Source organism: Myiozetetes cayanensis, unplaced genomic scaffold, assembly GCF_022539395.1.
Source record: "Myiozetetes cayanensis isolate MyiCay16 unplaced genomic scaffold, myiCay2020 scf152, whole genome shotgun sequence".
NCBI lineage: Eukaryota > Metazoa > Chordata > Aves > Passeriformes > Tyrannidae > Myiozetetes > Myiozetetes cayanensis.
The window spans coordinates 3,559-19,368 of record NW_026087182.1 but is presented as its reverse complement, the minus strand read 5'-3'; the positions used below and the strand labels follow the sequence as shown (position 1 = coordinate 19,368).

Here is a 15,810-nt window from a genome sequence, read left to right as displayed (position 1 = left end):
TGTTTCATCTGAAGACTCTGTGATCCTGTACAGTCTTCAGGCTTGTATACTGAGGATTAGTCCTGATAGTCTGGTAATACCTAGGCCACCATCTCCTGTGCTGGAATAAAGGATGGCATCACATATACTTGAAGGTAAATGCAACCAGTCCTTGATGGCAGATCTAACTGCCAAAAAGATTTAAAGTCCATGGCTTTCACATCAGCCTGGTTTGCCAAATAGATCAATGTGGGGATCGTTTCAAGATGTCTACCTTCTGAAATGGTTTTAAAAGAGCCTTTTCAATCTGATGTAGCCAATCTTCCAATTTTCCTAGAAAGTTTTGATATTCTGACCCATGGATCAATGCAAAATCCCATGTATTTCTCAGTTTGGTAACTGGACCAATCATATTGAGGGGCATGCTATTAATTATTCCCAGTGGACAGTCACTGATGGTATATGAATCCCTGGTAGGCTTGATGTAGAAGTCATGGCACTTCTCCCCTTGCATCCCAAGCCCTGTAAGATCACAAAAAGCCTCTAAGATTTCAATATTTCTCTTCATTCCCTCTCACAATCCACTCAACAAAACAAGGTCATCTGCAAAGGTCACGGATATTAAATTTTTCACACAATGTTGGTAATCGCATCTCTCCTCTTCAAGTTTCCACAGTAGAGGGTCCACAGTTAGGTTAAATAGAATCAGAGATATTGAATCACCAATTCCCAATACGAATCCTGATGGGATCTGACTGCTCATTCCTTGGGTCAATATATGTATCGATATTATCATATATGCTTGCAATCAGGGTGATAATATGATGGTCCACAGCCTTTCACCATGTCTGGGATGATATTAGAGACCAACCAAAGATTAAACAGTTCCATTAACTGGGAATAGCGGAGATCTATTTTAATAAGATCCCTCAAACCAAGATGTCTTTCACCGTGATCATGGCTTGGAATGCCAAGTTGTCCGCTTGGCCAACTGATAGAAAAAAAACAAGACTCTTGAATGTTCTGGTGTTCTGGGCAATTCTCATCTCAACTTGAACACCGTGTGCACCTTGTCAAGTGGGATGCTGCATCTCAGGGATTCCACATCATCCAGGATTATTGTTAGTGAAGCCAGATGATAGGGAAGAAGTAACTATAACACTGTCTCACTGGGGCAGAGGTCAACTTGATTACCATGAAGGCATTCCAGCGGGACCACAAGGAGGTGTGACCTCTGCAGCTCTACTGACTTGCAAAAACAAACTCCAAAACTCCCAAGAGTATTGAAGCAGGTATGTTTATTTACAGCGCTGGGTGCATAGGGGATATCTCTGCCCAAGTATGCACACCTATTGCCTTTGTTTAGCTCCTTCTATGTGATATATTGTTACATATGCATTAGTTGTATTACATATACATTATTTGTGTTACATATGCATTAGCTGTGTCAGCAAATTCCAGAAAAGTGGGAGGAGAAATCATTAACATACACCACTTCTATAACTCTGCCTTGGAATGCCCCTTGGGGGTCTTCTTTTGAGGGTCTTTTGGATGAAGTAAGAAGTCTTCCTCAGCTCTAAACTTTTCACCTTTGCATAGAACTGCTGAGCTGCACTGTCCAATTAACTCAGAACTGTTAATATCTCTAGGAGTCTATCAACCTTCAAGGTTCCTCCTTTTAAGCCTCAAAGCTCCTTACCAAAACTCCAAGGTTTTCTATTCCTGCTAGAGTCCTCGTTATAAAATTAACCATATTCTGTTAGTATAGGCAAGCAAGGCCCTATTCTAATTCTATCTAAGAATTAGCTCTAGTAAGCAACTAAGGCTACAATCTTGTGTTATTGCTTTATATTTTGATCATCCCTTATCACTACCCAGCTTGTAACTATGGTCCTGTCTTAAGAGAGTCATAATTCCTCCAGGCAGAAAGGTTTGCCGCTCACCCCCCAAGTCCTGATAGCTTAACATAGGGACGGCAATACTCTTTCTCTCATTCTAGAAGGTGAGCAGGGCGGGAGAAACGCTTCACCTTATTAAAGAAAGGGTCCTCACCCCCCAAAAAAAGCAAGCAAACATCGCCCTAAGCAGTACCACTGCCCTCGCCCGGCGGCAGAAGAAATAGAGATCCCCACCTCATCGGGTTACGAAGGCGAAATCCACCACTAGTTCCACAGAAACGGCGAAACCAAGATGGCGACCATCCGCCGACAGGAGAGAGACAGCCGCTGCATCAGACTACGTCTCCGAGAGCCAATTGCAACCAGCTTTACTGCTGCAAGAAAGAAGATTACAATTCCCGGCAGGCGCCGCGCGGCCCGGCTAGGGGACCTGGGAGGAAAGGCAAGGGGTGGAGCTAATAAATAGTGGCACAGAGCACTTACCTTGCGTAAGATCGTGGTGGTCGTTGTGCTCGTCAGGCAGACGCGTGCTCGTCTCTTCTCGCCCCTTTCTGTGTTGTGGTTCTTGATGCGAGTAGGGGCGGTGGAACTATAGTGAGGGGGAAGCCCAAGCTTGCGTGCCTCGGCCGGTCGCTGGTGGTACTGCGGGTGCGGAGCGGTGTTGCTCAGGTAGAGCCCACTGCTCCCATCCCTTCAGCAGGAGGAGGCTGAGGCTGCTGTGGGCGGGGGTCACTTGGCTCTTCCCTGCTCGGCTATGTCGGACAATCAGAGTTGGAATTCCTCTGGCTCCGAGGAGGACCCCGAGACAGAGCCCGGGCTGCCTGTTGAGCTCTGTGGGGTACTCAGCAAGGTAAGCTGCCTTTTTTTTCTCCCCGCAGCCTGTGCCTGATGGCCTCTCGCTTTCCGTTTCCGCGTTGCACTACAGTCCCCCCTCCCGCAGCTGGCCGAGGGCTATTAGCCCCGGCTGCCTGTTTCCTCTCCACCCCGCTGCTCCGGATGAACAGGCTAAAGCTCCTGCCTCCCCTGGCGCCTGTGGAGGGGCCTGGTGGGGGGCGTGGGAGGCGCCGTCATGGCCCAGGCGGCCGCCACCTGATGGCGCGGAGCCTGCTAGGCAGCCGCTTCGGCGTCCGGCGCAAACCGCCTGTGCCCCCTCCATCAGCCGGAGGTACCACTACATCCCCGTTGGATTGAGGCGGGGGGGCGCTCACGTACTTGTCCCCCGGATCTGCGCAGTGCCTGTCCATCTTTCCTCACCCCTCGCAACCCTCGAGAGGCGGCGTGAGGAAGCAGTTTCTCGAGGAAGAGTCGCGGGTGCGGCTTCAGCCGCGGCTGGGGGAGGTGTTGGCGCCCGGCAGTCCCTGCCTCCCTCTGCCCCTGAATGGAGTCCCCTGGCTGCCTGGCGTGAGCTTCCGGAGAGAGGCCCGCGAGGGGGCGGCCAAGTGAGCGCGTGGAGGTGTCTCCCCCACTCCTCTGGCTTCTGACCGAAGCTGACGTCGGGCCCGGGTGCGGTCTGCAGCCGCGACGTCATACTCCCTTGCCCGGGAGCTCCTGAAAGCAGGCGCTGCTCGTGGTCACTTCCCAGGAGCAGGCCCCAACACATGAGCGGCACAACCTTTAGTCCAAGTATCAAAACAGGGCAATAAAATACCTCTGGTGTGAGAGATATGGGCGGTGGCGAGGAATAGAAAAAAAAAATTGCATTAAAGTTTTTCTCCCTCTTTAAAAATAAACATAACTTTTTGCTCTCTTATTACTGAAAGTGAAATGACTTGCAAGTATGTGTTGGATGATACTGGGAAACTAGGAGTGTTTTAAAGCTGAATATTGAATTACTAAGTTTGAAAGCAGATATTTTTTTTAAACAATAATTACTTTCAGAATAATGCTGAAATATCTTTAGAATGAAAGCACTATGTTTTGAATTGCTTTCCTTTCCAATAAAGCTAGACACAGACCTGTGTAGAAGGCACAGATCATGGAATACTGAGATCATAAGTAGGTGCTGGATGCTGAGAAGAGCTGTAATGGGGTTAGTACTCTGTTTTTTTGTGAGGGACTCTGTGAACTCCTTCAGGCTTGAAAATGTTTCTAAGCCTGGAGATGGGAGCAATGGTTAGGAGAAAAGAAGACCATTGGCTCTTATCTGTAAAATCTTATAATCTAATAAGTCTTAGTGCTGTTTTTTACTGGTGTAGCAGGTGAAACCATGGCTTCTGACATTCTGTAGCTTAAGTGCGTGCAAACATTTTTGGATGATTGTGCTGGGTGTAGCTGATGCTGCCTTTGCTACGAGAACACTGAATGTAATATGAATGGTCAAGTATGGTGAAACCTGTTGCAGTGAATATGCTTGAAGGATGTTTACCTTTTGCTCGTTGATGCCTCAGGAGTACTTTAGACAAGCTAATTAGAATGAAATGGTAGCATACCAAGGTTTCTACTAAAGGAATATTTATTTTTAATAACTTATTGTGCATAATTACATTTTAAATCAATAAAAGTAGGCTACAGTTCTCTGTGTATGTACTAGTGTTTCAGTTCTGCCCTTTGGTAAAGAAAGAAGCTTTGAAAGAAACGGAGTAATTTGGTAAGAGAATCTTATTAGAAGTGTATTTTGCAGGTCTCTTTAAATGTTTAAGAACTCCAGTGTGTTTTTTTTTTTTTTCCATTGTATTTCCTGCTTACCATTTTAAGGTGAATATAAAGAAGGAACTTCGATGTGGAAGTGTCCTTCTTGAACCCTGAGAAATATGAACCAAACTGTTTATTGTTACTTTTCTATTAGCTGATCTTTGGATTTTTTTTTACAGTGGACCAATTACATTCATGGGTGGCAGGATCGATGGGTAGTTCTGAAAAGCAACACACTCAGTTATTACAAGTCTGAAGATGAAACTGAATATGGCTGCAGAGGCTCTATCTGTCTGAGCAAGGCTGTGATTACAGTAAGTGCAATTTCAATATTGACATGTTATATGTTTTGAGGTGTTACATATTTGTAGGCTAACATCTGGTGAAAGCAAGTATGGGTATGAAAAATTCTTTTAGCTTGTTTAATATTAGTGATATTAGTGCAACACAGTGGAGTCAGGGAAAGAAGTTACTAATAAGAAAACAAGCTGGCTTTATTTGAGATTGTAATAAGCAGCTTTTCATATCTGTTATCTTAGAGGCTTCTTTGAGTAGGGATATGGTTTGCTTCTGGAAGAGGTGGAATTTTCCCAAGGGTCAGCCTAAGACCCTGGACCAACTTCCCAAAAGCAACAGCATCCATCAGTCTTTACACTTTGCACTAGAAAGAGAGGGTAGTATTTCTTTGACTGTACTTTCTGAACATGACTCTCTACAAAATTTGTGAAAGAAAATGTTCTATGTATTTCCTCTAAAGTGGGATGCTGTTTCTACCTAATGCTAAAAGATCCAGTATTACACTGGTAAGAATAAAGAGCCTACATATAAGTGAAATCTTATAAAAATGAATTTGCCTTAGAAGATAAAGAAAAACATTTTTGTAGCTTTCAGAATTATGATATGTATTGATTATTACTAATGCTTGCAAAAAAGCACACTGTAACTTTTTTGTGTTACTGTTAAATAGTCCAGTTATTTGATGGGGGGGGGGGAGAATACTGGACTTCTGTGTAGTACATAACTTCCTAGAGCAGTAGTGTTAAATCTTAATATTTATGTTCTTATTCCACCAAATATTTTGCTTTCAAACTGAAGGTAACAAATAAGCTTCCTTTTCTTTACTAATATTCAACTTAATTTTTTTTTTTCAAACACATCTTGATTTGGTAAAAAAAAGACTGGATTGATTACATCAACTGTATGTATTTTGGAAAAAAAGGTTGTGAAGAAAAAACAGGTCTTTACATTTAACTGTCTGACAGATATTACAGTCATCTGAAAATTAAAACAGATTACCCAATTTCTTTTAGAACTCTTTTTAAAACTGCTTAAACTTTTAAAACTTGCTCAAGATTTGACTTTTCCAGGAATTTATGGTGCACAGCAACAGCATCTAGAAGTGCTTGTTTAAGTGTACTTCTGGCAGTCTGTAGAGGTACCAGTCTCTGATCAGGACTTCCAAAAAGGTGTCTCATTCACTAATAAGAGGCTTAATATACCAATCAGGCAGAGACAGGAAGGTGGTGACAAAGAGATGTAGGCCGAGGGATGTCTGGAAATGTGCTGTAGAGTACATCTCAGCAGCTTGAATTCCAGTTCTGATGGTGGAGAATATAGTGATGCTGATATTGTTTTGGTATATTGCACTTTGTGAAGGGAAATTTGTGAGCTTCTTGTCTTTTGACTAAGAAGTAACACTGAAACTTCTTGCAGATAGCTTTTTTTCCTCCCTTGTATCTGGCACTTATTGGATCTGGTAACTTGGTGTTGATTGTTGACTCACCGCCTTTCCCCCCAGTTCTCGAGATTCTTGAGTACATTGAGAAAGAATAAAAAACCAGCATATTTCTCAAAATTATTCTGATATTTTAGTTGTTCCATTTTCATTCTGAATCATGCATGGTGGCTGGTATTTGACAGTTTAATTGCTTGTAGCTTGATACAGCATATCTGAAACCTGGTGAACTCCTGTTAATTATTTCTAGTTGCAGTTAGTGATTGCTGTGTAAGTATTAGAGGTTCAGGAATGCTATTAGATCATTTCATGTGTCTCTAGGATACAGAAATTTACTTTTTCAGAATGAATGCTTCTGGATTGATAGTTTGGTAGCAAATTGAATAGTTGTTTTTTAAACCTATGTTTTCAATAATAGAAAATGAATTATGCTCAAAGATAATTGTTTATTGTTCCCGTGATACATAGTTAATCTTTATTTTCATGTCCTTGTAATGTCTTAATATAAACTTACTAGCATGTATTTAAATGCATAGGAGAATACCAGTAGTTGATAAAATGTTGAGATGATAATGAAAAACTACTTTTACTATCAGTAGAACTTATTTGTTACTGTATGTCTTGTGATTACTTTGGTAGAGAAGTTGGGTTTCTTACTGACTTAATGTGCAGTAGCACCGATCTGATGTAGTTGGAATTTTAATCTTGAATATTTGTCAGCAGTCTTTCGCTATACTGTAAGTATAGTTTTCCTTGATCTTGCTAATCCAGTCAGGCATAGTAACTACCTATTTCCTAACCTTCTGTATTGAAGGAAGTTTTCCTTAAGTACAAAGTAGGATATGAGTGATATGAAATGGTGTTGATGGTAATGTTTCCTTGTAGGAGAGGGTGGGACTGGTTTCTCATGAAACTTTTTTATAGGTGCTCAGATTAGGTATGCATGTTTGTCTTTGATGGGGGATGTAATGATTTTCTCTGTTTAATTAATACTATTAGTAGTATAGAATGTCCATGTTTCACTGATGTATAAGCATAAATTTGGAAAACTGCTCTCATTGTGTAGTCTTACTGTACTTCCAGTAATGAAGATAAGCCTAATGATAAATCATAAAGTTAAAAGACGTGAATGCTGCATTTGGAAAGCTACAGTCCTTTCTGATCTTGTTTTATCATTCCTATCGCATTGGGCAGAGATTGATAGGTAATTCTCAGTGATATTTTATAAAATGACAGTTGTCTCTCCCCTCTTAAATTGAGAGGAAGACTTGTTAAATTAGCTCATTAGAGTAACTATTTTAGGTATTTTAAGTGTAGAATTATCATGTCATATCTCTCAAACAGATTCCTGTGACAATAGTCTTTAATTAAATGGAAAACATGGGGTCTGGTTGGGCTACTTGCTGTATTAACCAGTGGGACCAAGAAAAGCTGATTTCTCTAGAATAGAGGACTAAAGGATGAATATTGTATACTCACTGGATTACATTAAGTAATGAACTGTCAAGAACTAGCCATGTAAATTAAGTTATGAATGAAGACAATGAAAGAATACATGACGCTGCGTTGTGGTTTTCATTATCTGGCTAAAAACCTCAAAGGTGTTTAACCAGTTTATTACAGAAGGGAGGCTTGAACTCAAGTTCTGCCATGTGGTCAAGGGATGAGAAGGAATTATGGGTATTATTAAAAAGTTGATATATGCACAGATTTGTGTCCAAACTAGACTAATAGAACAAGCTAGATTACTGCTGCAGTTGGGTGAAAGGTTTTATTAAAAAAACTAAGCTATAAATCCATACCCTGGGCAGAAATACCATAGCAGTAAATTTGTAATAATTGCTAATTGCATGGGGAAGTATTGTTTCCAATTGTCTGAGGTTGGAAAACTAGGTTTTAATATGAGAGCATTTAATGGAATAATTAATTTTCTGTACCTTGATAAAGTACTTCCTCAGCCTTAATTGCTACTAAAAAGATGACTTTAGTAAACTAAGAATACAAGCCCTAACTAGATAGGGGTTTACTTAGGACACAAGGTACTTATGCTTTTAGGCTTTGATGCTTCCCTTAAATAATCAAATAGTTACATCCAGATTGGTAGAAAATCTTGGCTAAATGGGAGAGAAATCTGAATGGAGACTGTAGACAGTACATCCAAAAAAACACTACAGTGTGTACTAGTGTGTACAAGTGTGGTCAGGAATGCTTATTCAAGTGAAAGGCCTGAGGTGATTGTATTCTGGAGAGGAAAATGCCAAAGAGCAATAGAAAAATGAGGGAGAGAAAGAGTTGATGCCTAGGAGTTAATGAGAAGGGGCTGCTGTTGGTGAGACAGGCAGAAACTGTTTGAAATGTGGATTCTTCTGGACAATTATTTTTAGCATTCACATACTCTACAAATTTGTATATGAATATTATGGTATTTGAGTTATCTGAACCAGCAGTGGATGGGTTGATATTCAAAGTGAAAATGTCAGAATGTTGTCCTGTATTTATCAAAATACTATGGAGTACTAATATCCTTGGCAAGTAAAATGCAATTATTTGGCTGGGTGGAGAAATGGAAGATTTCTTAGTATGTATTGAGGAAATTAACTCAGAAGTGGAAAAGTACACATTCAGATCAGCTGAAGTGAGACTGTTAATCATTATGGAGTTCTTTGTCATAATATGAACATGATGTGGAGGAAGAAAATCAGTAATTTATTAAAGTATTAAATAACCAAATATTTTTGCATTACTTAATATTGCTGAAGTATTCAGCTCTAGTACTCTAATATAATCATATAATAGAATATCCTGAGTTGGAAGGGACCCACAAGGAAATCCAACTCCTGGCCCTGCACAGGACAGACAGCCCTAAGAATCACACCATGTGCCTGAGAGTGTTGTCCAAACATTTCTTGAACCCTGTCATGCTTGGTGCTGTGACCACTTCCCTGGGGAGCCTGTTCCAGTGCCCAGCCACCATCTGGGAGAAGAACCTTTTCTTAGTATCCAACCTAAACCTCCCTGACATTTCATTCTCTCAGATCCTGTCACTGGTCACCAGAGAGAAGAGATGGGTGTGTGCCCTTCCACTTTCCCTTGTGGGGAAGCTGTAGATGGCTATGAGATCTCCCCTCAGTATCCTTTTCTCCAGGCTGAGCAAACCAAGTGACCTCAGCTACTCCTCCTATGGCTTCCCCTTTATATGTATGTTACTATATGCTTAAAAATTAGGACTGTAATCCAACAGTTCTTCTGTCAGGTTTTTTTTTATCGATTAGAATATTCTTCCACTTGATTTCTTTTAATTAAAAGAATTAAGTTTTAACAGTGTTCATGATTAGACATCTACTTCAGGATTGTAATTCCTGTCCATGGGTTGTATCTGAGCATTTTCATGCTGTGGAACATTTCTTATAGATGCTATACCAATTCTTAAATAATTCCAGTGTTTACATTTGGTGTTAAAGCTATGGTTATATACCTCAGCAAATTTTTCTGTGATATTTGCAATTATTATTCTTGCTCGATCCTAATTTCTATGAATCTTCCTAAGATTTATTTATTGTTAGTGGATACAGTTTGTTCATATGTCACCCCTGTTATGACTTGCCCCTGAGGCAGGATAACTGAGGTTCTTGTTAATAATAGATCCCTTAGGGCAGATTAGGGTGACACTGAATGGACCGGTGTTTATATATATGTATGTGTGTGTGTGTATATATGGCAGGTTTATTTGAGAACAATTTGGTTGCAATGGAAAGGAGGTATGTAGCCGTTTTGATTATCTATAACAATATAAAAGTATAAAAAATATCACTTAAGAAAATATATAAGGAAGAGAAAGAAAGGATAAGAGTAGATAGAGAAAAGATATCACCACCTGTGGATCCAGCAATGAGACTTGATTGTTGCAATTTAGATGTCTGTTGGTTGAAGTGATGGTCACAGTCTTGATGGGGGTGGGGGAAGCCCGCGAAATGAAGAGTTCAATGTGTTAATATATGTTCAGGTGGGAATGCCCAGGTACCTCCTCTGGGAGGGAGTTTTACACTGTCTGATGTAACACTGTGTATCGTGCAGTTCTCTGGTGGAAGGCCCCAGAAATGAGTCTGGGGGCACTTTGGGGGTCTTTGATGGTTTATGACCCCTTCTAAAACATGACCACAGTTTCTCATGCTGGTGTAGTTGAGCCAGTTATGCCTTATCAGTAGGGATGAAAACCTTCAGGCCTGTGCCTGAGTGTTCTGATACCTTTGGGGGAAGGAGGTGGGGTATGGGGAGTTTTACACCAGAACCATTTGTGGAAGGGAGGACATTGGCATGATAAAAAGCATAATCCTACTCCACGGAATTTGCTTCTTATCAACCTTTTCCCTTATCTGGCTCAAAAAAACAGCTTGTTGCTAAACAAAGGTTGGTTTGTCATGGTGGTGTGACCTTCCCCAGAAAGGGGAGGGTAACTCAAGTTCTTATTAATAAATCCCTTGGGGTGGATTAGAGTGGCACTGAATAATTGGTGTTTGTAAACATATATATGTAGAGTTTATTTTGGAACAATTTTGTTTCAAAAGGTAAACAAGTACGTTGCTGTTTTGGGTGCTGTTATTCTATAGCAATACAGCAATATTAAAGCATCTATAGCAATAAAGCAACATTAGAACATAGCAATATGACACTATTAAAACATAGCAATATTAAGTCATGTATAGCAATATAGGAATCATTAGAGCATAAAGAAAACACTTAAGGAAATGCATAAGGGAGAGAAAGGGAAAGAAAGGATAAAGGTGGAAAGATATATATAGTCACCGCTCACGGGATCCAGCAATGAAACATGGTAGTTGCAGCTTCCATGTCTGTTAGTTGAAATGGTGGTCTTGATCCGTTGGGGCTGGGGGAAGCCCCTCTCAAAACTCAAAGAACTTATGAGTGATACACTTCCAACTCAGGTGGGAACGCCTTGTACCTTCCTGGGGTGGGAAGTTTTACAATGGATAGTGTCATGAGCCATGCCACGAACCTCTGACATCTCCAAAGACAGTTGTAGCTGCCTATTGTACCAACATCAATCGTCCATCATGGTCTAACATTTGAGATGTATAGCCCAGGCTAGATGTGCTGAGTTCAAGTAAAGGGAGGACATTGGCATGTTAAAAGGGATTTTTCTGCCTTGCAGGACTTGCCTCTTAGCCTCTTCCCTTCCTCAGGCAGGCATCTGCACCCAGGATAGCTGGACAATGGCACCCACTTATCCTTTAACAGTATTGGGCAAGGAATGTGTGTGTGGGGTGGGCTTTGCTGGGTGAGTAGCTGCTTCTTTTCAGTTTTCAGAAGTCTTTTGGTGATCTTAGAATGTGTAAATCATTAACTGTTTCAGTCTCTGACACATGGTCATCCTTCAGTGGTGGGTGTGCACCCCCTGTCCAGTTGAGTAGGGGGATTGACAGACTGCCTTTGGTTGCCACCTGGCATCCAGCCAGGGTCAACCCACCAAAGTACCACAGTCCTTTTCAGTGCCCAATGTGGAGCTTGAGACAATGACAGTTTTATACTAAGTGTGATATAGCTATGGTAGCTATTAAGTGGCAAGCTCCTGTGCGGGACACAGAGTTTTTCAGTTGCACTCAGCTTTATTCTGCTGAGTTTGGGAACATGGTAGTACAAATAATGGCTCTGTGCTTTGCCCTGGCACTGATGGCCTTGCTGTGCTGAGGGAGCTATTTTGTGGGGAGGATGAGGTTGAATTAAGGTGTAAAGGGAATTGGTAGATGCAGTTGATTCACTTGATTGTTAGCTTTCATGGTTGCTGGATTTTTTTTAATTTTTTTTTTTTTGTGGGAAATTTAAATTTCTTTAAATTCAACTTAGGTTAAGATGCCTGACCAAATAAGTGAAGCTATTAAAAAAAAAATTAAACTTCAAGTACTTTTGTTGAACTCTTCCTAGCTCATTTTTTATTTGCTAGTTGGCTTCTGTTGTACTTTTCTTCCTCTAGTATATTTAAACAAGATAGATTGTCTGTTATATGTAAGTAGCTTCTGATTTTCAGATCCTTAGAAAATAATTCTTACTGACACTGAACTGTTGTGCATAACACAACAAATGAGATTTGCTTATAGGTTTTCTTTTGTGGAGTGTTTCACAAGTGATCCACAGTGCTTTAGTTGTCTGCAAGATGAATGTATTCCCAGAGAAGTTCTTATATTGTAAAGGATATTAAAAGGTGTAGTCTTGTCTTTGGCATCAGGAATCAATATTTATGGTCTTTCAGATTGCATTGTTTGCCTTAACCTTAGAGCCAGTTATGTTCCTGTGTGCTTCTATGTGTAACATTTCTTTGTATTCATATTCAAAAAGGTGTTCAACTGTACCTATGTTATGTTTTGTTAAGAATAGTTTTCAATAAAGGGGAACAAAAATGTTTTTATGTGTTGGATGTTAGCTAGGGAGTAACTTTGAACTGACAGTGTCACAGGGCAGAATAGATCGTTGTTTTGTTCCTTTGTACTTTCCTTATCAGCTTCACTGTAATGCTATTAAAAGCATTTTACTATTTGAGGCATGTGAACTGAAAGTTAGATGCATTTGAGTGGTCATATGGGAAGGGATTGCATGTTGCTCCCAATTATCTGACAGTCCTGTCTTAGTTAAGGTAGTTGAGGCAGAGGGTGCCACAGCTTCCTTTAGTGAAGATCTGCAGCCTTCCTTGTCATTTTGATATAGTCTGCTTTTATCGCTCTATCCTGGTACTTTTACTACGATGTACATGTTCCTTCCATCTAAAATCAATTTTGATAGCAATAACTTTAAAAAAAAAAAAGTATTTTCCTGGCTGTGTACACTAATTTTTTTTAATTGTAATATTTCTAGAGTGTGAGATATTGTTGATCATGATGATAATTTTAGCTAATTTTACATTCTTTCACAGCCTCATGACTTTGATGAATGCAGATTTGATATTAGTGTAAATGATAGTGTTTGGTACCTCCGAGCTCAGGACCCAGACCACAGACAACAGTGGGTAGATGCAATAGAACAACATAAGGTATGTGTTTTTTCTGATTTCCTTTCTACCTCATTAGATCTAGTGGTGCTTGTAGAGAGTTGTAAGCTTCCAATGTACAGTCATTAAAGTACTCAAGGTATTTCTGACAGATAAAAGTTGCAAGATTGAAGCAGTGTGTTAAATATGTTCCAAAGGAATTGATTTGCTTATCCTTCTTATACAAGAGTTTAGAGAACTAGGAGCTAACAACTGAACCTTTCTTGAACTCTCTAGCTTGAAAAAGAAAAAGCTTGTATTACGTTTGAGTGACTTTTTAATTGTTTTGGTTATCCTCTCTCACTGACTATTGAATTGGTTCTTATCTAGATGTCACAGATGTTAAACTTGTTAGTCTTAGATAGAGTCCATTCTCCTAGGTTATCATTTGGTTTTTAGGCTCATGTCTCTGATATCTTGGTTGCTTTAACTGTATCTGATTACTGGCTTTTGTCTCCTTGTCTTTTAAGACCCTATTGTTCATCAGCATTTTCATTCAGTTTTCCTGATATGTACCTTATCTCTTCTGATGAACTCTGTTACTTTCATTTTACCTAAAAGGCATGAAGATCAGATATTTTTAAAATATTGTCCCAGTTTAAATGAGACACAGATGTTTTACTGAGGATGAGTTATGAGAAAAGACTCAAACTCCCCCCTCTAAGCAATTATAAATCCAAGATTAGAGGCTCCGATTGAAGGAAAACAAATTATGGAAAAGGAAAAATAACAGCCCTTTATTAAAAGGTATGTGTGTATTGGCAGAAATAACAAAAGAAAACAAAACAACCAAACAATACTCTTATACCCACAAATAATCCCCTTCAAAACAAACCAATAAACAAGCAAAGGAAAAAAAGTAAACAGTTCAGTTTGTGCCCTTTGGTGCAATTCTAACCACAGTCAACAGGGGGTGCCGTTGGATCACTGCAGATGCAGAGTTTGTAGTGTCCTGTGCTAGTCACCAGGTGGCGTTGTTGGATCACTGGAGATGCAGAGCCTGCAGTTCTTTATGTTTTTCAGCAGGGGGTACTGTGGAATCACTGGTTGTTGCCATGTAGGGGTAACACCCTCCGGGGTGTGTTGGAGAAACCAAAAAAAAAATGGGTTTCCCTCCCCTTCCCAAACACTGGGAAAGGGGAGAGAGAGAGAGGGGGGAGAGAAACAACAAAAAAAAAGTCCTCCCCAATGAAAAAAAAAAATCTCACTGTTTGGCTGGTTGAATCATGCGGCACAGTCCTCTCTCTCCCCTTGATGTGCACAAGGGCCACCACCAGGAAAGAAACAAATGGGAACAGGGAAGGGGAAAAACTTCCAGAAAACAGCTCCTCTCTGATGAAAAATCCAAGCAGGATCTGCAGCTGGCAAGCAGGCCGTGAACAACAGAACCCCACACTGAGCCTCCACACTGACCTTGTTCCAGCCTCCACAGCAAGTCCAAAACTCCTCCTCCCATTTCCCAGGAGACGAGAGGAAAAAAAAAAGTAAAGAAGAGCTCCTCACCCCCTGTTTCCCAGGAGACGAGATTCTAAGCAATTAACCAGAAGCCAGCTTCTTTTGTGCCCACTTAACAGCTCTGCACACAGTAGGCAGGGGGAAGGGAGAAATTCCTACTTAGTTTCTAAGAACCAGCAAAACCATGACAAATATGTAACACACAAAACATCTATGTTCTCAGATACAGGATAGGCACTGCTACAAGGATTTGAGTGTAAGTACAATACGTAGCACAATGAAACTTTTGCATCGGGGTTATGCAGGTAGAATCACAGAATATCTCAAGTTAGAAGGAACCCCTAAGGATTGAGTCCAACTCCCTGCTCCTTGCAGGGCTACCTAACACTAAACCATATGACTAAGAGTCATTCAGATGGTCCTTGAACTCTGACAGGCTTGGTACTGTGACCACTTCCCTGGGAAACCTGTTCTAGTTACCACCCACTCTCTCAGTGAAGAACCTTTTCCTAATGTCCGAGCTGAACTTCCCTGATACAGTTTCATACCATTTCTTTGTGTCCTATCACTGGTCACCAGAGAGAGGAGATCAGCACCTCCCCCTCCACTGCCCTCCTCAAGGAAGGTGAAGATTGTGATGTCACCCCTCAGCCTTCTCTTCTCCAAACTGACCTCATCTGCTCCTCGTAAATTATAGCAGAATAGTTGAGAGGCTCAAGAAGTAAGACACAGTGATTATGTGGATGATTACGATCAGATTTATTGCTAATACAGTATCTAAACATTGCTGATGCAGTATCTAAATAGCAACTCTATCATTTATTACAACTCATTATGGTATCATAAGGTTGTGGTCCCTCTTGTTGAGTCACGAGCTTCAGAGAGACTCCCTTGCTTTCTAAACTTCTCAGAGAAGTCTTGATGCAGCTTGGTCCACTTAGTCTCAGATTTGGTCAATAGTCTATGACTAGTTATAATATAAGCAGTTTCACCTAGAAACATACAGGTTTACAGAATTGCAGAATTCACAATTACAAAGCAACAAAGCACCTATGGAACTAACTTTTAAGATTTTA

At 40.6% G+C, this 15,810-nt stretch overlaps 1 protein-coding gene across 1 annotated transcript; it reads left to right on the top strand.

Moving 5' to 3' along the window:
* Positions 1–2,238: 2,238 nt before the first annotated feature.
* LOC126637601 (ceramide transfer protein-like) lies at positions 2,239–13,369 on the top strand. The gene is made up of 3 exons (XM_050310974.1): positions 2,239–2,727; positions 4,688–4,822; positions 13,166–13,369. Exons 1-3 carry the CDS (start codon positions 2,632–2,634, stop codon positions 13,367–13,369), a joined length of 435 nt encoding a protein of 144 aa, XP_050166931.1. The 5' UTR covers positions 2,239–2,631.
* The last annotated feature ends 2,441 nt before the right edge of the window (positions 13,370–15,810 follow it).